This window comes from Littorina saxatilis, linkage group LG10, assembly GCF_037325665.1.
Source record: "Littorina saxatilis isolate snail1 linkage group LG10, US_GU_Lsax_2.0, whole genome shotgun sequence".
In the NCBI taxonomy this organism is placed as follows: domain Eukaryota; kingdom Metazoa; phylum Mollusca; class Gastropoda; order Littorinimorpha; family Littorinidae; genus Littorina; species Littorina saxatilis.
In genome coordinates this window covers 1035700-1062965 of record NC_090254.1, presented here as the reverse complement: position 1 = coordinate 1062965, position 27266 = coordinate 1035700, and the positions used below count along the sequence as shown (strand labels likewise).

The 27266-nt window shown below is 48.4% G+C and overlaps 1 protein-coding gene across 1 annotated transcript; it reads left to right on the top strand.

Moving 5' to 3' along the window:
* The first annotated feature begins 17429 nt into the window (after nucleotides 1-17429).
* On the top strand, nucleotides 17430-21040 carry LOC138979008 (uncharacterized). The gene has a single exon (XM_070351818.1). The coding sequence runs from the start codon at nucleotides 17675-17677 to the stop codon at nucleotides 21038-21040; it is 3366 nt and encodes a 1121-aa protein (XP_070207919.1). The 5' UTR covers nucleotides 17430-17674.
* The last annotated feature ends 6226 nt before the right edge of the window (nucleotides 21041-27266 follow it).

The window sequence follows — 27266 nt, the reverse complement described above, 5'->3', positions numbered from 1 at the left end:
TGAAATCACAGATACGAAAAGACAACGGTGGTCAACGGGGTGCGTACGACATGGTGCACTTAGCTTTATCTCTGCTGCTGCTGCTTAGCCGGTATGCTGGTTAGCCGGTTCGCTGGTTAGCGTGTCCGCTGGTTAGCCGGTTCGCTGGTTAGCCGGTCCGCTGGTTAGCCGGTCTCCTGGTTAGCGTAGCTTCAACAGGTCCCGCCAAAGTCAGCCGTGCAGACGTTACAGGAACACGTAACGAAGCGAAGCGAAACGAACGGAGGCTGCAAACAGAAAGCATCGGTGCACTAAACATGTCAGCTACCCCTCACCCACCACCTTAAAACATGTCATCTTTAAATACCTCATCGAGCACGTGGGCCTGCACAAAACGGACTTTTTACAACAACAAAACAGCCATTTTCCGTCCTTCTCTCCCTATCTGCAAAAACCATATACAGATTAGTATTTTAGCGTCACAGAGAGTAAATTATGCGCTAACCTGGAAAGAACAACAGAGAGTATTTCATTCCACAACACAGACTCATCAACAGCGTTAAATAATGATTTATTACCTCAAAAGCCTATGATTGTACTCTCAATGGAAGCAAAGTCCGCTTCCTCCCTGGAACAGCCTCTGTTCGTCAACAGTGACCAAAAACCTCCAGAACCCCTTGTCGAATCCTTATGCGAAAGCCATCGCCGACGAAGGAAAGTTGACGACTTGTCCTCAGCAAAATAGTGGCAGTGTGAAGGAAATAACCGGTGGAAGCTCCCCTAGAGTGCCGAATACAATATTCGGTGAAAAACCATCATACTCTAGAAACTGTGTATTAGATCCTTCCCCTTCTGCCGCTGGGTGTCAAGTGCCCCGTCCTTGTGCCTCTCTCAGACAACCTAGCCAATAACACGTGACTGACCTTGTCACAAAACCAGTCCAGCTATACACAATTCTGCCTCCCAAGCAGAAAAAAGACACGAGAAACTCAATCCGTGAAAATCCCGTGCGCGCTGTCAGCGAAAAACCGTCAGCCCTATGACAGCAGAAACCCCCACTGTGAAACTCGTGCGCTACGAAACATCCGTGCTAGTTGAGCACTGTCAGCAAACTCTGCTGTAGCCCAATATCACGTACAGGCGCTTTCTATCATAATCGACCAAGAACAGGCACTCCACTGAGTGACACTTTCTTGGTCTCTGTCACCCGATCGTGACACACCTCCCCTCTTCAAGACGAAACCTCGGTTTCGCTCACAGTCATGTTCTCCTCTACAGCCCGAGAGAGAAAGTCAGCTCCAACATTGTTGGCGCCCGGAATGACGCGTACCGTGAATTGGTACGGTTGGAGAATCAACGCCCAGCGCATAAGTCTGGCGTTTGCCAACCTTGCAACCTGAAGATATTGCAGAGGTTGATGGTCCGTCTCCAGACAGAAAGGTCGTCCGTACAGGTACGCTTCGAACTTCTGGATGCCCCAGACAATGGCGAGACACTCGCGTTCAACCGTTGCATACGCTGCCTCGGCCGAGGTCAGCTTACGGCTGGCGAAGCAAACAGGGTGCAAAAACCCCTCTGTCTCCTGAAGCAACACTGCCCCAAGTCCCTTCCCTGAAGCGTCTGTCCTCAGTACGAAGTCCTTGTTCAGGTCTGGTAGTCGGAGAATAGGCTGACTGGTGAGTCGCCTCTTCAGGGTGTTGAATGCGGAGCTGCATTCCTCAGTCCACACTACAACGGTCGGTTGTAGTTTCTTGGTAAGGTTGGTCAGTGGTAGTGCGATTTCGGCAAAGTGCGGGATGAAGCGTCTGTAGAAGCTGGCTAGGCCCAGGAAAGACCTGACTTCTTTCTTCGTGCGCGGTGGCTCCGCCTCCCGAATCTTCTGGATCTTGTCGTCCTCTGGAACGAGCAATCCCTCGCCGACAACATGACCCAGGAAAGACAATTCCCGAAATCCCAAGTAGCACTTGGACGGTTTAGCTCCCAGATTTCCGTCCTTCAACCTTCCGAACACGTCGCGCAGGGCGTCGAGATGTTCAGTCCATGTCTCTGTTGCGATCAGCACATCGTCGATGAAACTGCTGATGTCCTCGCGCTTCAATGGTTCCAAAAGTTTCCTCATCATGCGAGTGAAGACGGCACCTGCATTCTGTAGACCAAAAGGCATGACTGTCCACTGGAACTGGCCGAATGGAGTGGTAAATGCAGTCTTTGGGCGATCTTCCTCGGCAACTGGAATTTGCCAGTATCCCTTGGTGAGGTCTAATTTTGAAAAATACTTGGCCTTGGCCAAGTGACTGAAGAGGTAGTCCACATCAGGCATAGGTTCCGCGTCAAACGCCGTAATCTTGTTCAGCTTCCGGTAGTCAACACAGAACCTGACGCGTCCATCCTTCTTCTTCACAAGCACAATTGGTGAACTGTAGGGAGAGTTCGCTGGCTCGATGACGCCCAACTTCGTCATGTCGGCGATTTCCTTCCTGACCACCTCCTTCTGGGCATGAGGCATGGGATACTGCTTCGTCCTCACTGGCTGTTTCTCCAGCAAGTCGAAGGTAAACTCCTCTAGATGCGTCTGAAGTGGTATGTCTGTAAGGACCCGTGCTGCATCCTTCAGGATCTCTTGCAAGTCCGCCTGCTGGTCGTCCCCAAGATCAGGTGAGATGTGCACGTCCGTGTGATCCTCACTAGCCTCCAACGGACAAACTGGTACACGTCCTCCTCCCTGTTCTTCCGTTGTCTCGTCCATCACGACAGCAACTGCTTCTGTCACTTTGTCCTTTTCCCCGTAGGCAGTCCTCTCTATGTAGGCGCGCAGCAGGTTGGCGTGGTACAGGCGTGCTTTCCCGTTCATGACGATCCTGTAGTCGTTCTGGCCCACCCTCGCTGTCACCTCAAAAGGTCCTTGCCACTGCAGTTGTAGCTTGTTGTGTTTGACAGGTAGAAGTAGCAACACCCGTTCTCCAATCTTGAAGCTGCGCGGCCGTGCCTTGCGGTCGAATCCTCGCGCATAACGCTGTGCTGCTCTTCCCAGGTTCTCTTGAGCCAGTTTGCAGGTCTCTTCAATCCTGTTCCTGAGTTCTACGATGTAGGTCGCTGTCGTCTGCACCTCCTCGTCAGCTTCTTCGTCCGTCCAAGCCTGACGCAGGATAGCCATGGGACCGCGTACCTGTCTGCCGTACAACAGCTCGAATGGGGAAAAGCCCAGGCTCTCCTGAGGAACCTCGCGGTATGCAAAAAGCAATGCTGGGATGTACCTGTCCCACGTGCGTGGTTTCTCCTGAGCTAGTTTCCTCAGCATGGTCTTCAAGGTGCCATTGAACCTCTCCACCAGTCCGTTGCACTGAGCATGGTAAGGAGTGGTGAAGTGCTGCTCCAGTGATAGCAGTCGTGCTGCCTCCGCCATCACTCCTCCCGTGAACTGCGTGCCTCTGTCGGTGAGTACCTCTGATGGAATTCCCAGCCGGGACCACATAGTAACCAGAGCCTCAGCTACTCGCGTGGCTTCAATCGATTTCAGAGGGATCGCCTCTGGGTATCGAGTAGCGTAGTCCACCATGGTCAAAATGTATCTGTTTCCGTCCTCAGACGCAGGCAAGATGGGCCCGATGATGTCCACTGCCACCCGACGAAAGGGTTCGTCGATGAGCGGCATCTTCTCCAAGGGGACCTTCCTCACCCTTCCTTTGGCAACCACCTTCTGGCACTTATCGCAGGACGCACAGAAACGTCGGACATCCGTGCAGATGCCTGGCCAGTAAAAATGGCGCCAGACACGATCCGTGGTCTTCTTGGTACCAAGATGACCTCCCAGAATCGAGTCGTGTGCCGTCGCCATGACACCCTCGCGAAACTCGCGAGGCACGACAACCTGTTTGAATGTACCTTCTTGGTTGCTGAACTCCCGGTAGAGCAACTTCTTGTCCCTGAGGAACTTTGACCTCCCATGCTTCCCGCTCAGCTTCACCTTCCCCGACTTCGCGTGCTCCCGAGGAGTCGCTAATGTCGGATCAGATGCCTGAGCCTTCGCGAGAAGCGCGGGGGTCACGTTCCCCAGGGCAGCTCGTGCAGCAGGTAGGGGTTTGAGAGGTTTGTCCTCTCGCTCCGCCTGTGCCCGCGTGAGCACTGAAATGACGTCGGGAGACCGATAAACGGGAACCTCCCTGGTGACGCCGTCCACAAACTGAACCCGGTTTCCAATGAGCAGGTCGCATGGAGGATCGTCCATGACGACGGCCACAATGGTCCCCGTGAACAACGGTGTTACGACCTTGATCACTGCCGTGTTCAAGTCGTAAGCGTGAGATGCCTCGGCCATTCTCACCCTGATGCTGTCTCCTGTGTAGGCCATAGCTGGAACTAGACTCGCCCGAACCACTATCATGTCTGCCCCTGTGTCCCGCAGACCTTCGCCCTTCACTCCGTTAACGTAGACGTTGCAGTGGGGCTGGAAATGTTTCCTGGAGCACGGAACGCAGAGTTGTGGAATTGTGCATGAGCTCGTGACGTCCCTTAGCTCCTCACTGCCAACAAAGTGTACGCCCTTCTGGTCAGCCTGTCTCCTGTGGCAGTCCTTCTTCACGTGGCCCCGCTTGTTGCAGTAATAACACTGGATGTCAGTTCTGGAACTTGATCCTTTGTGTCCCTGATCGTCCTTCCCGTCCTTGGGTCCTGAAGAACCTGAATTTCCCGATTTTCCCGGCCGTGAGCCTGAAGATTTGCCAGAGATCGCCTGGGCGTCCTCATGTACTCTGATCCAGTCGGCTGCCTCCTGAGTAGTCTTTGGCTGGTGTTCCTGCACGAAGGTCACCACCTCAGGTCGCAGGCTGGACATCAGTTGTTCCATGACTATGAGGTCGGCAAGGTCGTCGACGGTCCAGTTCTTCTCGGCCATCTCCACCCAGCGCCGCAGGTAGAGATTAAGGCGTGCCACAAACTGATGGCTCAGCTCGCCGCTCAGTCTCTTGCTGTTACGCAGACGTCGTCTGTAGGCTTCCGCAGTCAGGTTGAAGCGCTGGAGTAACGCCTTCTTTAGTGCCTGATAGTCTCTCGCCTCGTCGTCCTCCAAAGCGTTGTAGAGCTGCAATGCGCGTCCTTTTAAGCAGGTGCTAAGGCGGCTAGCCCACGTGGCCTCTTCCCACTTCTGGTCAGATGCAATGCGCTCAAACCGGCGTAAAAAGTCGTCGAGCTCGTCCTTGTCATCGTCGAACGTCGGCAGTCTCGTACGGTCGGCAACAAACGTCGGCGCGCTAGCCTGAGTAAGCGTACCCTTCTCGGCCTGTAGCCTAGCTAGCTCTAGCTGGTGATCGCGATCCGCCTGTTCCTTCCGGTCTAGTCTGTCACGTTCGTCTTTCTTTTCCTGTCTGTCAAGTTCGGCCTGTCGTTCGGCCTGTCGTTCCTGTCTCTCAAGCTCGTCTTTCTTATCCTGTCGGTCACGTTCGGCCTGTCGTTCCCTTTCTTGTCTGTCTCGTTCATCTTTCTCTTTCCGTTCTTGTCTGTCACGTTCGTCTTGTCGTTCCTGTCTCTCACGTTCGGCCTGTCGTTCTTGTCTGTCAAGCTCTTCTTTTCTCGTCTGTCGCTCTATGTCTTCCTTACGTTCTAACTCCTTGCGCTTAAGCAAACTACGCGCTCTAACGCGTGCGTCTCGCTCTGTCTGTTCCTCGCTACCAGGAGTCTCAAAAGTTAATCTCTTCGTAGGAGATCCCCCTGTAGCCATGGTTAGTTTAGCAAAGCTTTATCACAAAAGTAAGTCTAACGCAGCTATAGCTAGAACACGCGGTGATGAAAGCGGTGGATACAAAAATCCCGCAACCAGAAAATGCAGAAGAAAAATCCAAACGGTGTAGAACAAATCGCGTAGCCTACTTTATGGCTGCTTTTTGCGGTGAAACAAAGTGTTTCCCACAGCCGTGGCCTACTTTATCGGCTGCTTTTTGCGGTGAAACAAAGCGTTTCCCACAGCCTTGGTTAGGACAGAAGTCCTCGGACCCTTCCCCCCCAAAATTCCAACAAAGTCAAAATATGGAGAAAAATCCAAGTAAAACAAGACGGTAGAAATGTAACCTGTTACAGAATGCGAAACAACAATGTAGAGAAAACTGAGTAAAACGAATAACAAATCCGCTAACCCCGCTCAGCTCTCTGCAACGGAAAACACTGAACGTACAACAACAAAGATTCACAAACAAAGGAAAGGGAAGTAATCACAGTTAGCGCATACAATAACTCACAAATTACAATTTACATTTCCTGCAAGATGTGAATCGCTTAAGGTGTGGTATATGATCAAAACTATACAAAAAAGGGTAGCACCAAGCAGAAAATAAGTCGAGCACTGACGAGATTATCTGCTCTTAGTTATCCTTAATTGGTGGGTCTTTATCAGTTGGAAATTAACTGAGTAAATCCCGGCTTGGCCCCCATGTGTCACGTTTCAATATATCACTTAAGGTGATTATGAACCGGTTAATTACTACTAATTAACTAACCACACCACGATCCACTCTCGCAGTCATACAATTAAATAGAGTCAACAAAAGTATAAGTTTCAGACGCCTGTTTATGTATAAACTCTCCACCTCCCTCGAGCCTTCACTCAAAATATGTTCCTTTTACGTTCTCAACACGTAAAAAACCAGTGTTCACTGACAAAATGCCAGTAGTATATAGAAAATTATAGTAACACGCTGAACCCGTGTAAATATAGTTAAATGCGAATGTTCTGTTCGAAAAGCTCTAGTTCGTGCAGGGGTCACACCCCACGTTGTCACTACTCCAATGAAATCACAGATACGAAAAGACAACGGTGGTCAACGGGGTGCGTACGACATGGTGCACTTAGCTTTATCTCTGCTGCTGCTGCTTAGCCGGTATGCTGGTTAGCCGGTTCGCTGGTTAGCGTGTCCGCTGGTTAGCCGGTTCGCTGGTTAGCCGGTCCGCTGGTTAGCCGGTCTCCTGGTTAGCGTAGCTTCAACAGGTCCCGCCAAAGTCAGCCGTGCAGACGTTACAGGAACACGTAACGAAGCGAAGCGAAACGAACGGAGGCTGCAAACAGAAAGCATCGGTGCACTAAACATGTCAGCTACCCCTCACCCACCACCTTAAAACATGTCATCTTTAAATACCTCATCGAGCACGTGGGCCTGCACAAAACGGACTTTTTACAACAACAAAACAGCCATTTTCCGTCCTTCTCTCCCTATCTGCAAAAACCATATACAGATTAGTATTTTAGCGTCACAGAGAGTAAATTATGCGCTAACCTGGAAAGAACAACAGAGAGTATTTCATTCCACAACACAGACTCATCAACAGCGTTAAATAATGATTTATTACCTCAAAAGCCTATGATTGTACTCTCAATGGAAGCAAAGTCCGCTTCCTCCCTGGAACAGCCTCTGTTCGTCAACAGTGACCAAAAACCTCCAGAACCCCTTGTCGAATCCTTATGCGAAAGCCATCGCCGACGAAGGAAAGTTGACGACTTGTCCTCAGCAAAATAGTGGCAGTGTGAAGGAAATAACCGGTGGAAGCTCCCCTAGAGTGCCGAATACAATATTCGGTGAAAAACCATCATACTCTAGAAACTGTGTATTAGATCCTTCCCCTTCTGCCGCTGGGTGTCAAGTGCCCCGTCCTTGTGCCTCTCTCAGACAACCTAGCCAATAACACGTGACTGACCTTGTCACAAAACCAGTCCAGCTATACACAATTCTGCCTCCCAAGCAGAAAAAAGACACGAGAAACTCAATCCGTGAAAATCCCGTGCGCGCTGTCAGCGAAAAACCGTCAGCCCTATGACAGCAGAAACCCCCACTGTGAAACTCGTGCGCTACGAAACATCCGTGCTAGTTGAGCACTGTCAGCAAACTCTGCTGTAGCCCAATATCACGTACAGGCGCTTTCTATCATAATCGACCAAGAACAGGCACTCCACTGAGTGACACTTTCTTGGTCTCTGTCACCCGATCGTGACAATGGTAATCGTTCTCGTTTTCAAAGTTACTGTTCACAAGAGATGAGTGTGTTGGGCCCCATGTTGTCACTACGGTGGACACTATCCCGATGTTTTGGAACGAGTTGAAAGTGAGTTAAAATACTCATATATCAACACACAATGACTACTCCCATATCAACACACAATGGCTCCCAAATCAACACACACTGACTACTCCTATATCAACACACAATGACTACTCCTATATCAACACACAATGACTACTCCTATATCAACACACAATGACTACTCCTATATCAACACACACTGACTACTCCTATATCAACACACACTGACTACTCCTATATCAACACACAATGACTACTCCTATAAACTTGTCTGTTTTTTTTTTCAGGTCTCTTTTACTGGTAAAATCACGCTAGCCCAAACCACGTCACAAGGGTATACACAGGGCACGTGCACGTTTACCCAGAGTGGCATTCAGACCTGGGAACCTGGCAAGTTCAGATACTCTATCCTGTTCTACCCTAGCCATGGAGAACTACTAGTTAGTGAGGGAAACATACGTAAGTTGGAATTGTGATATAATAGCAAATTGGTTTAAAAAGGGAGATTGTGATCCCTGAGAGGATGGTTAGTTTCAAATTGTTATTGTACTTTGTTTAGCTAAGATAAGAACATTACTTTTTTGTTGGAAAATACATCAACATCAATTGGATGCACGGTCAGAACTGCCAGGTAACGTATTTTGCTGTCTGAGTCTATAGGGTGCTTGCTGTCTGAGTCTATAGGGTGCTTGATGTAGTAGTTGTAACTGTCTGTGTGATTTTGCTGTCTGATTTGTTGACTCACCTGAGTGACCTTGAGCACTGAGACTGGTTGTGCTTCGTCTCATTTTAAGGTCACAGTGTGGCCGTGATCAAATCATACATGGAAGAAATGTGAATTACTGGAACGGTTTTTGAATATTAACAGCTATTGTGTTTTCAGCGTAGCAATAGGGCCCGATATTTAGACGAGACAAGTATAATGCCGACGAGTCGAAGACGAGTCGCATTATACTTGTTCGAGTCTAAATATCGGACCCTATTGCTACGATGAAAACACAATAGCGTTTATATAGCTATTCTGACATTAAATTCTGTGTTAAAATCATGTTTTTGTCAGCAACAAGTACCAGAATGGTCCATGTCGTTGATTGCAGACGACGGTTCCCTTTCCGCATGAAGCCACGGAAATAACCGAACATTGAAAAACCCACGGACATGTATTACGGAGAAAACTCGAGATAACCGGATGTTTAGCATTACGTCAATATGCTAGGAATCATATGACGTCATGACGTATCATGCTTGCCTACGTATATTGTATGTTCGAAAGTCTGACTTCTGTTGGGAATTCGCGTGGTGAAGACTGCGATAAATCTGTAGATGATAAGAGAACAAGGATTGTCTCAAAAGAAACGACTAAATGTTTCAGACCAGCAACTTCATTTCAACATTGCACTATACAATGGACGTTCTATGTGACAGGAGAGTTTGCTGAGTTTGTGTTAAACATTGGAGAGATGATCAGATCGTCTGCTAGAATCAGAGATAGGTCGCTTCAGATTGCAGCTTCTGGAAATTTGCAAGGTTTGTTGCCTGTTAAAGAACTGGATTTTACACGTAAAGTATGTCATGTACAGTAAGCAACAACAAAAAACACACAAAGCAAATGGCATCGTCTGTCGACTAGTCACAGAAACAAACCTGGCGAGGTATGCGTGTACTTTATACACGTGGAAGAAACCGGAACCATGCGTCTTTGTTATCGACAATATGCTTTTGGATATTGAGTAAAATGGCCGACTTCCGCCGCATTATGCTTTGATGATCGGAAGAGACCATCAAATCACAGCCCCCGAATTCCCCCACGTGTTCATCAGAATAGCTATATAGCGATATAAAATGTTACACACTTCTAAGGTTTCATGATCTTCACACATACGCACACACGCACGCATGCACGCTCGATCGTATGCGCGCGCGGCGAGCGCGCCGTATGCAATAATCAAGGACGAAAACAAATGGCATTAACGGCGATTGCAACACGTGTTGTTGATGCGTTGGGCTGAACACCAATATTATCTTGTTTTCCATCACAGACCTAATTTATGTGTGTGTGTGTGTGTGTGTGAGGGTGTGTGTGTGTGTGTGTGTGTGTGTGTGTGTGTGTGTGTGTGTGTGTCGCCACGTGTTGGGTCAGTCTGCGTGTAGTTATATATATATGGCTTGTGTGTGTGTCTCTGTCTGTCTGTCTGTCTGTGTCACTTCGCGATGCACGGCCAAAGTTCTCGATGGATCTGCTTCAAATTTGGTGGGCATATTCAGGTAGACCCCGGACACAATCTGGTCGATGAAAATGTTCAACACGTGCTCTCAGCGCGCAGCGCTGAACTGATTTTGGTTTTTCTGTACATCCATTCCCAGTAACTCTTCCTTATCTTCTCCAGTGTTTTGCACGTTTATCTCCCTTCCTTCGTGTGGCGTCAATCGCGTACACGCCGGGTACCCGGCAAGTCCGGGTATTGGTGCGCGACTCACCCGGCGAAGCCGGGTCCGGCGAAGCCGGGTACCCGGCGAAGCGGGTATTCATCTAGTACATGTATATATCTACAGAATGAACAACGTCAACAACCACCATACACTTCATCAATGTCGCGTGCATGCACGTTTGCATGTTTAGTTTTTCACACATACAACTGCACGCGACAATGGCGAGCTTGCCAGGATAAATCCTCTTTGAATTCAAGGAATTCACTTCATTTTTGTCGTTGGCCACACTTCCCATACACTGGACACTGATGTACTGTAGTTAATTAGCTTTTGTTGTTGTCTGGTAACTGTGGGTGGTTGGAGGGGCCCGAGGGTTAGCATCAGGCCTTGTGGGTTTCCTGTCCTTGTTACCAGTCAGCTGTGCCTTGTTTTGATTTTTCATGTTTTGGCTAACCGTTTGCTAGTTTGTTCTTGTTTATGGAACTTCGTTCTGGTCGTGTTCTTGATGATAGTGCTATCATGGCGTCTAGGACGGAAAGTAGTTCGGATAGGATTGCTAGGTGGCGTTCACTTGCTGAGGAGCTAGGTGTTAAATCTGCCAGTATTCCTGAGTTTATTGCCGAGCGAATGACCCGTGAAGATGCGGAACAGGCTAGACTAGAGCTAGAGAAGGAGAAACTTGAACTAGAAAGGAAAGCTTATCAGGACAAGCTAGAAGTAGCGCGTCGAGAGACTGATGAGAGAGTTAAGTATGTTCAAGCTCAGCGAGAGACTGATGAGAAAGCCGCATATGAACGTACTCAGATGTTTGAAGAAAAACAAAGGCAAGAGAGAGAGGACCATGACCGTAAGCAAAAGCAGGAAGGAGAAGAGCATGACCTTCGCATGCAACTCCTGCAGAGAGAGTCTGAAAGTAAGAGGGTGAAGAAAGGAAGTAGGGATGGAGCTGATAATGAGGGAGATTCCTCAGGCGAAGAAGAGTCTAGTGACCTTCGTGGTTTTCGGCCTTCCATACCGATGTTTGATGAGAGCAAAGAAAACATAGCTACTTGGTTGAAAAGGTTTGAGAGAGTCGCTACCTTGTACAAGTGGAAGAGAAATACGTGGGCAACTAGGGTCTCGACTAGGTTGTCGGGTAGGGCTGTAGAAGTGTACAACACTCTGGATGATGATAGCGCAGACGACTATGACGGTTTGAAGGTCGCGTTGTTAGGCCGCTATCAGCTCACAGCCGAAACCTACCGCCGTCGTCTCAGAACCTGCAAGAGAAAAGAACATGAAACGTTCAGACAGTTCGGTGCTCGCATTGAAGAGAATTTGACTAAGTGGCATGAGCTTTCCGAGATCACAGAACTGAAACAGTTGGTTTTGCTGGAACAGTTCTTGCAGACCCTGAGCGCGGACATGGCCGCGTACGTTAAGGAGAAAAAACCTCAGACGTTAGCCGAAGCAGTTAAGTCCGCTGAGATTCATTTTGAAGCACACCGTGACAGTAAGAAGTTTTTTCAGCATGATCGTGATCAGGGTGGAAAGGCTGGCGTTGGTGAAAAGCAGAAAAGTGGAGATAACTCAGTTGGTACATCCGGTAGGAAGTGTTTCATCTGTGAGTCCCCCAAACATTTGGCTAGAGATTGCCCCAAGAAGAGCAAGTCGACGGGAGCGGTGAATAGTGGTCCTGAGAAGTCTTTACCGCCCGTCAGTGTACCCACTTTGTGTACTCCCTGTAGCCAGCAAGACTACGACCCGAGATGCCTGGTTGTAGTGGATGGTGTTGCAGTAGAGGGGTTGCGTGATACTGGATCTCAGGTTTGTGTCGTGAAGAGTTCATTAGTTTCCAGGTCTCAGTTCACAGGACAGGATCTTGAGGTTTCTATGGCTGAGAAAGACATCAAGAGGCGCTATCCAGTGATTAAGGTTCAGGTTGATTGTCCTTTCTACACTGGTGAGGTTGAGGCTATCGTCATGGATACACCTGTTGCTGATTTCATTGTAGGTAATCACGCCCGGCTGGGTGACTCGATTGTTCTTCCAGTGTACGCTGTGTCCAAGGTTGTGTCAGTTGTCACTCGTGCTCAGGCTGCCGCTGAAGGGAAGAAGTCGACTTTGTTACATGTTGCTGCTCCAGGGCTAGAAACAGTCACCCCTGAGCAGTTGCATGACCTTCAGCGGAATGATTCGACTTTGAAGAGTTGTAGTGAGGCGGCAGATCGCCGGGACGTCAGAACGTCTGGTCACTCTGGTGAAGTTGGGTTTGTTTGGAAGAAGAAGATTCTGTACCGTGAGTATCGCGGTGGTGGTAGCGTCTATACTCAGGTTGTTGTTCCCCAGCAGTTGAGGTTAGGTGTTATCAAGTTGGCCCATGAACCGCCTATGGGAGGTCACATGGGTGTCCAGAGGACACGTGATCGAGTTTGGCAGCAGTTTTTTTGGCCAGGTATGTGCGCAGACATACGTCGCTTTGTGTTGTCTTGCGATCAGTGTCAGAAGGTTTCTCATAAGCCACAGAAGGTACCGTTAGGTAAGATGCCTCTCATCGATACGCCGTTCGAGCGTGTGGCGATCGATCTGGTGGGTCCCATCATCCCTGCTTCTGAGTCTGGTAACCGGTACATCTTAGTGTTTGTGGACTACGCTACTCGGTACCCGGAAGCCATTCCATTGAAGTCGATTGAGGCTGTGAAGGTTGCAGAAGCGATGTGGGCAGTCTGGACTCGAGTAGGAATTCCCTCAGAGATTTTGACAGACCGTGGTACTCAGTTCATGTCCGAGGTGATGAAAGAGGTGGAGCGTTTGCTGGCCATCAAGGGTTTAGCGACTACTCCGTATCATGCGCAAGGAAACGGATTGGTGGAACGATACAACGGAACACTCAAGACCATGCTACGCAAGCTTGCTCAAGAGAAACCGAAGCAGTGGGATCGCTACATTCCTGCACTCCTCTTCGCTTATCGTGAAGTTCCACAGGAGAGTCTGGGATTCTCTCCCTTTGAGCTTCTATACGGCAGGACAGTGCGAGGACCCATGTCTGTTCTTCGCAACCTATGGACGGAGGAGCAAGTCGATGAACAAGTTCGCACGACTTCTGAGTATGTGGTTGACTTGAGGAACCGGATTGAGGAAACCTGCAAACTGGCGCGTCAGAATTTGTCAGCTGCTGCACAGAAACACGCGAAGGTGTTCAACCGGAAGACAGTTCGAAGACAGTTCCAGCCTGGAGACAAGGTTTTGTTGCTGCTGCCGCAGAAGAAGAACAAACTGCAGTTGTGTTGGCAGGGACCGTTTGACGTTCTGGAGAAGAAGGGCGAGTCAGACTACAGGATTCGGATCTACGGGCGTGAGAAGCTGTACCACGCCAATCTTCTCAAGTTGTACAGAGACAGACAAGGGCGACAGGGTCAACCTGTTGTGGGGTTTGAGCTAACAGAGATCAGAGGCGACCTTTTCAGCTGTGAACCTGATGATGCTATGGCCCACTGCGTCAGTGAAGATCTTGAGATGGGAAAAGGCATTGCCGTTCACTTCAAGCAATCGTTTGGAAAAGTTGATCAACTTAGAGCACAAAACAAGAAGGTGGGAGAGGTGGCTGTACTACAGGTAGGTGCTTCCTACGTTTACTACATGATCACCAAGAAACGCTACTTTCACAAACCCTCCTACAAAACGCTGCGGTCCTCCATGGAAGCTATGAGGGACCACTGCAAGCAGAACAATGTCGCTTCCCTGGCCATGCCGCAGATCGGATGTGGATTGGACGAGCTGAACGTTTGCATGTTTAGTTTTTCACACAAAAAACTTTGGCCACACCACACAGCACTCACAGAACACCGATGCAAATAAATGAAAGTATTTAATAGTTCCCAGTTGGGTGAAATATGGGGGTGACGATGGATGGAACAATGAAAGGGTTACCACGAATGCATGAGGATGAACATAATGAACATGAGAAAGTACACAACAGTCAAAATAATGTCAACAAACGACATACGAGACAATCAGGACAGTCAAACACAAAGCACGTACGTCATAAAGGCCCTCCTCATTCCATAAATGATATCTATCGTAAGAAAGTACTTATCTACACGTTCGACGAATTCAGGGGGGGGGGGGTGCGCCCTCGGGTCGACACCTGCGTCTCTGTCGCGGGGGTGAGAGAATCAGCCCAGTTAAGAGCTGTCACACGGCACACACTCTGCAGCGACGGCGCCGGTTCGATGTTGCTGCCCAACAGCAGCGTGGTTACGCCGCTGTGACGTTACAAGATAGCTGCTCAAAACAGCGTAATGAAGCCTCGGAGAAGCTAGATCCAGAGGGGCTGCTCACTCAGCAGCGTGGGGGTGACGATGCGAGAGTCCAAACTGGCTGCTCAAGCAGAAGCGTGGTGGAGCCTCCTCCATGCTGGGAAGCTAGGGTTCGCACCTTCCCGTCCGGTCTGTCTTCGACAGTAAACACTGAAAGCCTAGAAGGCCAAAGTCAATATTCTCCCCAAAAATATAAGACACGTGACTTCCTCCCCCAATAGACATCATTATTAGGGATGAGGAGGAAGCACAATGACTAAACTTTGGTTTCCTTCTACGATATAATTTACCATTATAATGATTTCCTTTTAAACCCTATGATGAACACTATTTACAACAACACAAAGACGAGACAAAACAGTACAACTGGTAACTAATGTAGGTTCCCTGTCCCCTGCCACCGGCCGCTAATTCACCTTCAGCAAAAACTGACAAAAGTCTATCCAATTAGACCAAGAAATTTGACTTACCTCACACAGGCTAATGAAAAACATCGCGCACTTTACGCAACCGACTTTAACAAAGTCCACAGTAGACGTACATTACTACTGAAAATAACTTCGAACTCAAACGACAATTCACACACGAATTTCGAAGCCGTTCGAACAAACATCTGGTCTCGGCCGAGACAGAAAAAAGAATGCCTATGAATTTCTCAGTCAGCAACCAGGTAAACGGTGAACCCTACAAATAGCGCGCAGCTTACCGTGAACGTCCCGTGCAATGCGTGCAAAGCGTGCAAGGCGCGAATCACTGAGCTAAGCCCAGCTACCGGTCTTCCCACCTTGACACAGGTACCTGTCAGCAACGCCCGACCAAGGAACCTTATAACTACATACAACTGTCCGCGACAATGCCCCCCAAGTTAAGCATAGACATCTGTCTACACGGCAAAAGATCCCTATTCAACGCATGCCCGACTGAGGTAGTCGGCTCCCACGTTGCGACTACCGGGAATCACCCGCACATGACAAAACAAGCAAACAAAAAGATATGCATTATTCCTGTAGCATGCACGTCAAAAATGTACAAAAACTGTTTCTTAGCCACCGAAGGTGTAGATTTTAACAGTTATGCCCGTGTTCTTGAAGACTTCCTTGATCATCTCACGGACGACGCTCCAGTTCAGCTCGTCCAATCCACATCCGATCTGCGGCATGGCCAGGGAAGCGACATTGTTCTGCTTGCAGTGGTCCCTCATAGCTTCCATGGAGGACCGCAGCGTTTTGTAGGAGGGTTTGTGAAAGTAGCGTTTCTTGGTGATCATGTAGTAAACGTAGGAAGCACCTACCTGTAGTACAGCTACCTCTCCCACCTTCTTGTTTTGTGCTCTAAGTTGATCAACTTTTCCAAACGATTGCTTGAAGTGAACGGCAATGCCTTTTCCCATCTCAAGATCTTCACTGACGCAGTGGGCCATAGCATCATCAGGTTCACAGCTGAAAAGGTCGCCTCTGATCTCTGTTAGCTCAAACCCCACAACAGGTTGACCCTGTCGCCCTTGTCTGTCTCTGTACAACTTGAGAAGATTGGCGTGGTACAGCTTCTCACGCCCGTAGATCCGAATCCTGTAGTCTGACTCGCCCTTCTTCTCCAGAACGTCAAACGGTCCCTGCCAACACAGCTGCAGCTTGTTCTTCTTCTGCGGCAGCAGCAACAAAACCTTGTCTCCAGGCTGGAACTGTCTTCGAACTGTCTTCCGGTTGAACACCTTCGCGTGTTTCTGTGCAGCAGCTGACAAATTCTGACGCGCCAGTTTGCAGGTTTCCTCAATCCGGTTCCTCAAGTCAACCACATACTCAGAAGTCGTGCGAACTTGTTCATCGACTTGCTCCTCCGTCCATAGGTTGCGAAGAACAGACATGGGTCCTCGCACTGTCCTGCCGTATAGAAGCTCAAAGGGAGAGAATCCCAGACTCTCCTGTGGAACTTCACGATAAGCGAAGAGGAGTGCAGGAATGTAGCGATCCCACTGCTTCGGTTTCTCTTGAGCAAGCTTGCGTAGCATGGTCTTGAGTGTTCCGTTGTACCGTTCCACCAATCCGTTTCCTTGCGCATGGTACGGAGTAGTCGCTAAACCCTTGATGGCCAGCAAACGCTCCACTTCTTTCATCACCTCGGACATGAACTGGGTACCACGGTCTGTCAAAATCTCTGAGGGAATTCCTACTCGAGTCCAGACTGCCCACATCGCTTCTGCAACCTTCACAGCCTCAATCGACTTCAATGGAATGGCTTCCGGGTACCGAGTAGCGTAGTCCACAAACACCAAAATGTACCTGTTACCAGACTCAGAAGCAGGGATGATGGGACCCACCAGATCGATCGCCACACGCTCGAACGGCGTATCGATGAGAGGCATCTTACCTAACGGTACCTTCTGTGGCTTATGAGAAACCTTTTGACACTGATCGCAAGACAACACAAAGCGACGTATGTCTGCGCACATACCTGGCCAAAAGAACTGCTGCCAAACTCGATCACGTGTCCTCTGAACACCCATGTGACCTCCCATAGGCGGTTCATGGGCCAACTTGATAACACCTAACCTCAACTGCTGGGGAACAACAACCTGAGTATAGACGCTACCACCACCGCGATACTCACGATACAGAATCTTCTTCTTCCAAACAAACCCAACTTCACAATGGCGAGCTTGCCAGGATAAATCCTCTTTGAATTCAAGGAATTCACTTCATTTTTGTCGTTGGCCACACTTCCCATACACTGGACACTGATGTACTGTAGTTAATTAGCTTTTGTTGTTGTCTGGTAACTGTGGGTGGTTGGAGGGGCCCGAGGGTTAGCATCAGGCCTTGTGGGTTTCCTGTCCTTGTTACCAGTCAGCTGTGCCTTGTTTTGATTTTTCATGTTTTGGCTAACCGTTTGCTAGTTTGTTCTTGTTTATGGAACTTCGTTCTGGTCGTGTTCTTGATGATAGTGCTATCATGGCGTCTAGGACGGAAAGTAGTTCGGATAGGATTGCTAGGTGGCGTTCACTTGCTGAGGAGCTAGGTGTTAAATCTGCCAGTATTCCTGAGTTTATTGCCGAGCGAATGACCCGTGAAGATGCGGAACAGGCTAGACTAGAGCTAGAGAAGGAGAAACTTGAACTAGAAAGGAAAGCTTATCAGGACAAGCTAGAAGTAGCGCGTCGAGAGACTGATGAGAGAGTTAAGTATGTTCAAGCTCAGCGAGAGACTGATGAGAAAGCCGCATATGAACGTACTCAGATGTTTGAAGAAAAACAAAGGCAAGAGAGAGAGGACCATGACCGTAAGCAAAAGCAGGAAGGAGAAGAGCATGACCTTCGCATGCAACTCCTGCAGAGAGAGTCGGAAAGTAAGAGGGTGAAGAGAGGAGGTAGGGATGGAGCTGATAATGAGGGAGATTCCTCAGGCGAAGAAGAGTCTAGTGACCTTCGTGGTTTTCGGCCTTCCATACCGATGTTTGATGAGAGCAAAGAAAACATAGCTACTTGGTTGAAAAGGTTTGAGAGAGTCGCTACCTTGTACAAGTGGAAGAGAAATACGTGGGCAACTAGGGTCTCGACTAGGTTGTCGGGTAGGGCTGTAGAAGTGTACAACACTCTGGATGATGATAGCGCAGACGACTATGACGGTTTGAAGGTCGCGTTGTTAGGCCGCTATCAGCTCACCGCCGAAACCTACCGCCGTCGTCTCAGAACCTGCAAGAGAAAAGAACATGAAACGTTCAGACAGTTCGGTGCTCGCATTGAAGAGAATTTGACTAAGTGGCATGAGCTTTCCGAGATCACAGAACTGAAACAGTTGGTTTTGCTGGAACAGTTCTTGCAGACCCTGAGCGCGGACATGGCCGCGTACGTTAAGGAGAAAAAACCTCAGACGTTAGCCGAAGCAGTTAAGTCCGCTGAGATTCATTTTGAAGCACACCGTGACAGTAAGAAGTTTTTTCAGCATGATCGTGACCAGGGTGGAAAGGCTGGCGTTGGTGAAAAGCAGAAAAGTGGAGATAACTCAGTTGGTACATCCGGTAGGAAGTGTTTCATCTGTGAGTCCCCCAAACATTTGGCTAGAGATTGCCCCAAGAAGAGCAAGTCGACGGGAGCGGTGAATAGTGGTCCTGAGAAGTCTTTACCGCCCGTCCGTGTACCCACTTTGTGTACTCCCTGTAGCCAGCAAGACTACGACCCGAGATGCCTGGTTGTAGTGGATGGTGTTGCAGTGGAGGGGTTGCGTGATACTGGATCTCAGGTTTGTGTCGTGAAGAGTTCATTAGTTTCCAGGTCTCAGTTCACAGGACAGGATCTTGAGGTTTCTATGGCTGAGAAAGACATCAAGAGGCGCTATCCAGTGATTAAGGTTCAGGTTGAATGTCCTTTCTACACTGGTGAGGTTGAGGCTATCGTCATGGATACACCTGTTGCTGATTTCATTGTAGGTAATCACGCCCGGCTGGGTGACTCGATTGTTCTTCCAGTGTACGCTGTGTCCAAGGTTGTGTCAGTTGTCACTCGTGCTCAGGCTGCCGCTGAAGGGAAGAAGTCGACTTTGTTACATGTTGCTGCTCCAGGGCTAGAAACAGTCACCCCTGAGCAGTTGCATGACCTTCAGCGGAATGATTCGACTTTGAAGAGTTGTCGTGAGGCGGCAGATCGCCGAGACGTCAGAACGTCTGGTCACTCCGGTGAAGTTGGGTTTGTTTGGAAGAAGAAGATTCTGTACCGTGAGTATCGCGGTGGTGGTAGCGTCTATACTCAGGTTGTTGTTCCCCAGCAGTTGAGGTTAGGTGTTATCAAGTTGGCCCATGAACCGCCTATGGGAGGTCACATGGGTGTTCAGAGGACACGTGATCGAGTTTGGCAGCAGTTCTTTTGGCCAGGTATGTGCGCAGACATACGTCGCTTTGTGTTGTCTTGCGATCAGTGTCAAAAGGTTTCTCATAAGCCACAGAAGGTACCGTTAGGTAAGATGCCTCTCATCGATACGCCGTTCGAGCGTGTGGCGATCGATCTGGTGGGTCCCATCATCCCTGCTTCTGAGTCTGGTAACAGGTACATTTTGGTGTTTGTGGACTACGCTACTCGGTACCCGGAAGCCATTCCATTGAAGTCGATTGAGGCTGTGAAGGTTGCAGAAGCGATGTGGGCAGTCTGGACTCGAGTAGGAATTCCCTCAGAGATTTTGACAGACCGTGGTACCCAGTTCATGTCCGAGGTGATGAAAGAAGTGGAGCGTTTGCTGGCCATCAAGGGTTTAGCGACTACTCCGTACCATGCGCAAGGAAACGGATTGGTGGAACGGTACAACGGAACACTCAAGACCATGCTACGCAAGCTTGCTCAAGAGAAACCGAAGCAGTGGGATCGCTACATTCCTGCACTCCTCTTCGCTTATCGTGAAGTTCCACAGGAGAGTCTGGGATTCTCTCCCTTTGAGCTTCTATACGGCAGGACAGTGCGAGGACCCATGTCTGTTCTTCGCAACCTATGGACGGAGGAGCAAGTCGATGAACAAGTTCGTACGACTTCTGAGTATGTGGTTGACTTGAGGAACCGGATTGAGGAAACCTGCAAACTGGCGCGTCAGAATCTGTCAGCTGCTGCACAGAAACACGCGGAGGTGTTCAACCGGAAGACAGTGCGAAGACAGTTCCAGCCTGGAGACAAGGTTTTGTTGCTGCTGCCGCAGAAGAAGAACAAGCTGCAGTTGTGTTGGCAGGGACCGTTCGACGTTTTGGAGAAGAAAGGCGAGTCAGACTACAGGATTCGGATCTACGGGCGTGAGAAGCTGTACCACGCCAATCTTCTCAAGTTGTACAGAGACAGACAAGGGCGACAGGGTCAACCTGTTGTGGGGTTTGAGCTAACAGAGATCAGAGGCGACCTTTTCAGCTGTGAACCTGATGATGCTATGGCCCACTGCGTCAGTGAAGATCTTGAGATGGGAAAAGGCATTGCCGTTCACTTCAAGCAATCGTTTGGAAAAGTTGATCAACTTAGAGCACAAAACAAGAAGGTGGGAGAGGTAGCTGTACTACAGGTAGGTGCTTCCTACGTTTACTACATGATCACCAAGAAACGCTACTTTCACAAACCCTCCTACAAAACGCTGCGGTCCTCCATGGAAGCTATGAGGGACCACTGCAAGCAGAACAATGTCGCTTCCCTGGCCATGCCGCAGATCGGATGTGGATTGGACGAGCTGAACTGGAGCGCCGTCCTTGAGATGATCAAGGAAGTCTTCAAGAACACGGGCATAACTGTTAAGGTCTACACCTTCGGTGGCTAAGAAACACAGTATTTTGTACATTTTTGACGTGCATGCTACAGGAATAATGCATATCTTTTTGTTTGCTTGTTTTGTCATGTGCGGGTGATTCCCGGTAGTCGCAACGTGGGAGCCGACTACCTCAGTCGGGCATGCGTTGAATAGGGATCTTTTGCCGTGTAGACAGATGTCTATGCTTAACTTGGGGGGCATTGTCGCGGACAGTTGTATGTAGTTATAAGGTTCCTTGGTCGGGCGTTGCTGACAGGTACCTGTGTCAAGGTGGGAAGACCGGTAGCTGGGCTTAGCTCAGTGATTCGCGCCTTGCACGCTTTGCACGCATTGCACGGGACGTTCACGGTAAGCTGCGCGCTATTTGTAGGGTTCACCGTTTACCTGGTTGCTGACTGAGAAATTCATAGGCATTCTTTTTTCTGTCTCGGCCGAGACCAGATGTTTGTTCGAACGGCTTCGAAATTCGTGTGTGAATTGTCGTTTGAGTTCGAAGTTATTTTCAGTAGTAATGTACGTCTACTGTGGACTTTGTTAAAGTCGGTTGCGTAAAGTGCGCGATGTTTTTCATTAGCCTGTGTGAGGCTTTCAGTGTTTACTGTCGAAGACAGACCGGACGGGAAGGTGCGAACCCTAGCTTCACAGCATGGAGGAGGCACCACCACGCTGCTGCGTGAGCAGCCAGTTTGGACTCTCGCATCGTCACCCCCACGCTGCTGTGTGAGCAGCCCCTCTGGATCTTCTCCGAGGCTTCATTACGCTGTTTTGAGCAGCTATCTTGTAACGTCACAGCGGCGCAACCACGCTGCTGTTGGGCAGCAACATCGAACCGGCGCCGTCACTGCAGAGTGTGTGCCGTGTGACAGCTCTTAACTGGGCTGATTCTCTCACCCCCGCGACAGAGACGCAGGTGTCGACCCGAGGGCGCACCCCCCCCCCCTGAATTCGTCGAACGTGTAGATAAGTACTTTCTTACGATAGATATCATTTATGGAATGAGGAGGGCCTTTATGACGTACGTGCTTTGTGTTTGACTATCCTGATTGTCTCGTATGTCGTTTGTTGTCGTTATTTTGACTGTTGTGTACTTTCTCATGTTCATTATGTTCATCCTCATGTATTCGTGTTAACCCTTTCATTGTTCCATCCATCGTCACCCCCATATTTCACCCAACTGGGAACTATTAAATACTTTCATTTATTTACATTGGTGTTCTGTGAGTGCTGTGTTGTGTGGCCAAAGTTTTTATGTGAAAAACTAAACATGCAAACGTGCATGCACGCGACAATGGCGCACCTTCCCGTCCGGTCTGTCTTCGACAGTAAACACTGAAAGCCTAGAAGGCCAAAGTCAATATTCTCCCCAAAAATATAAGACACGTGACTTCCTCCCCCAATAGACATCATTATTAGGGATGAGGAGGAAGCACAATGACTAAACTTTGGTTTCCTTCTACGATATAATTTACCATTATAATGATTTCCTTTTAAACCCTATGATGAACACTATTTACAACAACACAAAGACGAGACCAAACAGTACAACTGGTAACTAATGTAGGTTCCCCGTTCCCTGCCACCGGCCGCTAATTCACCTTCAGCAAAAACTGACAAAAGTCTATCCAATTAGACCAAGAAATTTGACTTACCTCACACAGGCTAATGAAAAACATCGCGCACTTTACGCAACCGACTTTAACAAAGTCCACAGTAGACGTACATTACTACTGAAAATAACTTCGAACTCAAACGACAATTCACACCCGAATTTCGAAGCCGTTCGAACAAACATCTGGTCTCGGCCGAGACAGAAAAAAGAATGCCTATGAATTTCTCAGTCAGCAACCAGGTAAACGGTGAACCCTACAAATAGCGCGCAGCTTACCGTGAGCGTGCAAAGCGTGCAAGGCGCGAATCACTGAGCTAAGCCCAGCTACCGGTCTTCCCACCTTGACACAGGTACCTGTCAGCAACGCCCGACCAAGGAACCTTATAACTACATACAACTGTCCGCGACAATGCCCCCCAAGTTAAGCATAGACATCTGTCTACACTGCAAAAGATCCCTCCTCAACGCATGCCCGACTGAGGTAGTCGGCTCCCACGTTGCGACTACCGGGTATGGAAGGCCGAAAACCACGAAGGTCACTAGACCCTTCTTCACCTGAGGAATCTCCCTCATTATCAGCTCCATCCCTACTTCCTCTCTTCACCCTCTTACTTTCCGACTCTTTCTGCAAGAGTTGCATGCGAAGGTCATGCTCTTCTCTTTCTTGTCTTTGTTTTTCTTCAAACATCTGAGTACGTTCATATGCGGCTTTCTCATCAGTCTCTCGCTGAGCTTGAACATACTTAACTCGCTCATCAGTCTCTCGACGCGCTACTTCTAGCTTGTCCTGATAAGCTTTCCTTTCTAGTTCAAGTTTCTCCTGTTTCTCTTCTTTCTCTAGCTCTAGTCTAGCCTGTTCCGCATCTTCACGGGTCATTCGCTCGGCAATAAACTCCGGAATACTGGTAGATTTAACGCCTAGCTCCTCAGCAAATGAACGCCACCTAGCAATCCTATCCGAACTACTTTCCGTCCTAGACGCCATGATAGCACTATCATCAAGAACACGACCAGAACGAAGTTCCATAAACAAGAACCAACTAGCAAACGGTTAGCCAAAACATGAAAAATCAAAACAAGGCACAGCTGACTGGCAACAAGGACAGGCAACCCACAAGGTTACCAGACAACAACAAAAGCTAATTAAACAACATCAGTGCCCAGTGTATGGGAAGTGTGGCCAACGACAAAAATGAAGTGAATTCCTTGAATTCTAAGAGGATTTATCCTGGCAAGCTCGCCATTGTCGCGTGCATGCACGTTTGCATGTTTAGTTTTTCACACAAAAACTTTGGCCACACCACACAGCACTCACAGAACACCGATGCAAATAAATGAAAGTATTTAATAGTTCCCAGTTGGGTGAAATATGGGGGTGACGATGGATGGAACAATGAAAGGGTTACCACGAATGCATGAGGATGAACATAATGAACATGAGAAAGTACACAACAGTCAAAATAATGTCAACAAACGACATACGAGACAATCAGGACAGTCAAACACAAAGCACGTACGTCATAAAGGCCCTCCTCATTCCATAAATGATATCTATCGTAAGAAAGTACTTATCTACACGTTCGACGAATTCAGGGGGGGGGGGGTGCGCCCTCGGGTCGACACCTGCGTCTCTGTCGCGGGGGTGAGAGAATCAGCCCAGTTAAGAGCTGTCACACGGCACACACTCTGCAGCGACGGCGCCGGTTCGATGTTGCTGCCCAACAGCAGCGTGGTTGCGCCGCTGTGACGTTACAAGATAGCTGCTCAAAACAGCGTAATGAAGCCTCGGAGAAGATCCAGAGGGGCTGCTCACACAGCAGCGTGGGGGTGACGATGCGAGAGTCCAAACTGGCTGCTCAAGCAGCAGCGTGGTGGTGCCTCCTCCATGCTGTGAAGCTAGGGTTCGCACCTTCCCGTCCGGTCTGTCTTCGACAGTAAACACTGAAAGCCTAGAAGGCCAAAGTCAATATTCTCCCCAAAAATATAAGACACGTGACTTCCTCCCCCAATAGACATCATTATTAGGGATGAGGAGGAAGCACAATGACTAAACTTTGGTTTCCTTCTACGATATAATTTACCATTATAATGATTTCCTTTTAAACCCTATGATGAACACTATTTACAACAACACAAAGACGAGACAAAACAGTACAACTGGTAACTAATGTAGGTTCCCCGTCCCCTGCCACCGGCCGCTAATTCACCTTCAGCAAAAACTGACAAAAGTCTATCCAATTAGACCAAGAAATTTGACTTACCTCACACAGGCTAATGAAAAACATCGCGCACTTTACGCAACCGACTTTAACAAAGTCCACAGTAGACGTACATTACTACTGAAAATAACTTCGAACTCAAACGACAATTCACACCCGAATTTCGAAGCCGTTCGAACAAACATCTGGTCTCGGCCGAGACAGAAAAAAGAATGCCTATGAATTTCTCAGTCAGCAACCAGGTAAACGGTGAACCCTACAAATAGCGCGCAGCTTACCGTGAGCGTGCAAAGCGTGCAAGGCGCGAATCACTGAGCTAAGCCCAGCTACCGGTCTTCCCACCTTGACACAGGTACCTGTCAGCAACGCCCGACCAAGGAACCTTATAACTACATACAACTGTCCGCGACAATCAACTACCATACACTTTAACAACCACCATACACTTTAACAACCACCATACACTTCAACAACCACCATACACTTTAACAACCACCATACACTTCAACTGTTACATTGACTGCAACATTAACAACAACATCTACAACAACAACAACAACAACAATTTATTAACAACAATAATACCATCAACAACAACAACAACATTAACAAGAGAATAAAACAAGAATAATGTTTAGTTAATGGATTTGTTAATTGTTGACTATAATTCATTTTTTGGATATAATTATTTTGCGACGACATTGCCTTGCCAGGAAGGGATATTATAAGATGTTTGATGGGTTGTTGACAGACCAGCTTTTTTGTCGGTCCGAGGGGGAGCATATCGTCTTTTGTTTCATATTTATTGACCAAGGCCGAAGGCCGCGGTCAATAAATATGAAACAAAAGTCGATATGCCCCCCGAGGACCGACTAAAAAGCTGGTCTGGCAACAAACCATCAAACATCGTTTTTGTCATCATTTTGGTGGTTCAACATTAAGTGAACAAGAGGCGAAGCCTTCAAGGCTCACGTAAGAAATCGACAAACAGTAACACAAACTCAATCATTCCGTCACACATACACACACACACACACACACACACACACACACACACACACACACACACACACACACACACACACACACACACACACACACACACACAGTAAGCATCTAGGTGGAACTGTGCAAGAAAGCGAGACCCTGGATCTGCCAATTAGTCTCGGCCCGCTCACAATAACAATGACCGAGACTTTCAGTAATTCCTTTGCGTGACGTCTAACCCTCTTACGTCATAATGTGACGTCTTCAAATAGTTTCTATCACACACGTCAAACACTTTTGACCGAGACGTAATCTTCTTATGCGAGCTTTATCCATAGACTCGGAAATGTTAAAGTTTTTATCACACACACACGCACGCACGCACGCACGCACGCACGCACAGACAGACAAAGTTTATCATCGCATAGGCTACACTTACGTGAGCCAAAAATCAACACAGGGAGCCATGGTTTGAAACGCGAGTTCTGTTATTATAATGCATGTTCGGGGCCCCAGCACGTTGTTCAAAGCTGGCGTGCGAAAGCAACTTACTGTGTGTGATTTGAGTTTTAAATGTTGAGACAAGTATGTCAGGTTTGAGGATGCGAAGTTCTGTAGGTTCCGACTACAGAGTGGTGTGTGAAACCAACAGTAAGCGCCTTTGAAACGATAGTGCCCACATGTTGCATTCGAGCGATGGGATTGTCGTATTTCAAACGAGGTGATTTGCTTGCACAGTCAGCGTTGACCATCTCACAACAGATCTATTATGTGGATTATCGTGCGACGTTCGAGTCGGGGGCAAGGAATCGCAGGAAGCAAAGATGAGTCTTTTTCCATTGTCACCTTTCTTTCCGGTTGTTGGTGCATATAATATTGTGCGGACAAAATGATGCGACGGCGAGTGTTTTTTGCCTCCAAGATTTTGTGGTGTGGGTATTGTTTTGCTCGTTTCATACCCACACCAAAACCTGAAACACACCCCACCCCACCCCCCCTCCCTCACAATCAGTCCATGAACACAAACACTGACACACACAAATAAATGATCAAGTTACCCCCCCCCTCCCCAACCCTTCACTTGCACACCTGCAACGCAGACGATCATATTATTGATTAAATATTCATATAGGTCAGTGTTGGGTTTTTTGTTCTTGTTTGTGTTATTGCAGAATCGGTTATCTCTTATTGCTACACGTGTCTCTTCATTACATTTCACCATCGCCCTACCACCCTGCCCCTCTCGGTATTCCACGACTCGGTTTTCAGTGGTAAATATTAGTAATCGAATATTGAAGCTACGTTGAGTCAAAGGTCACAGAAGATTTGCATCGTGCAGCACTGCACGAATTGGGTCAAAGGACACAAACGATTTGCGTCGTGCCGCGAAGGAAAGATAATCGCGATCTTGTTTCTCATT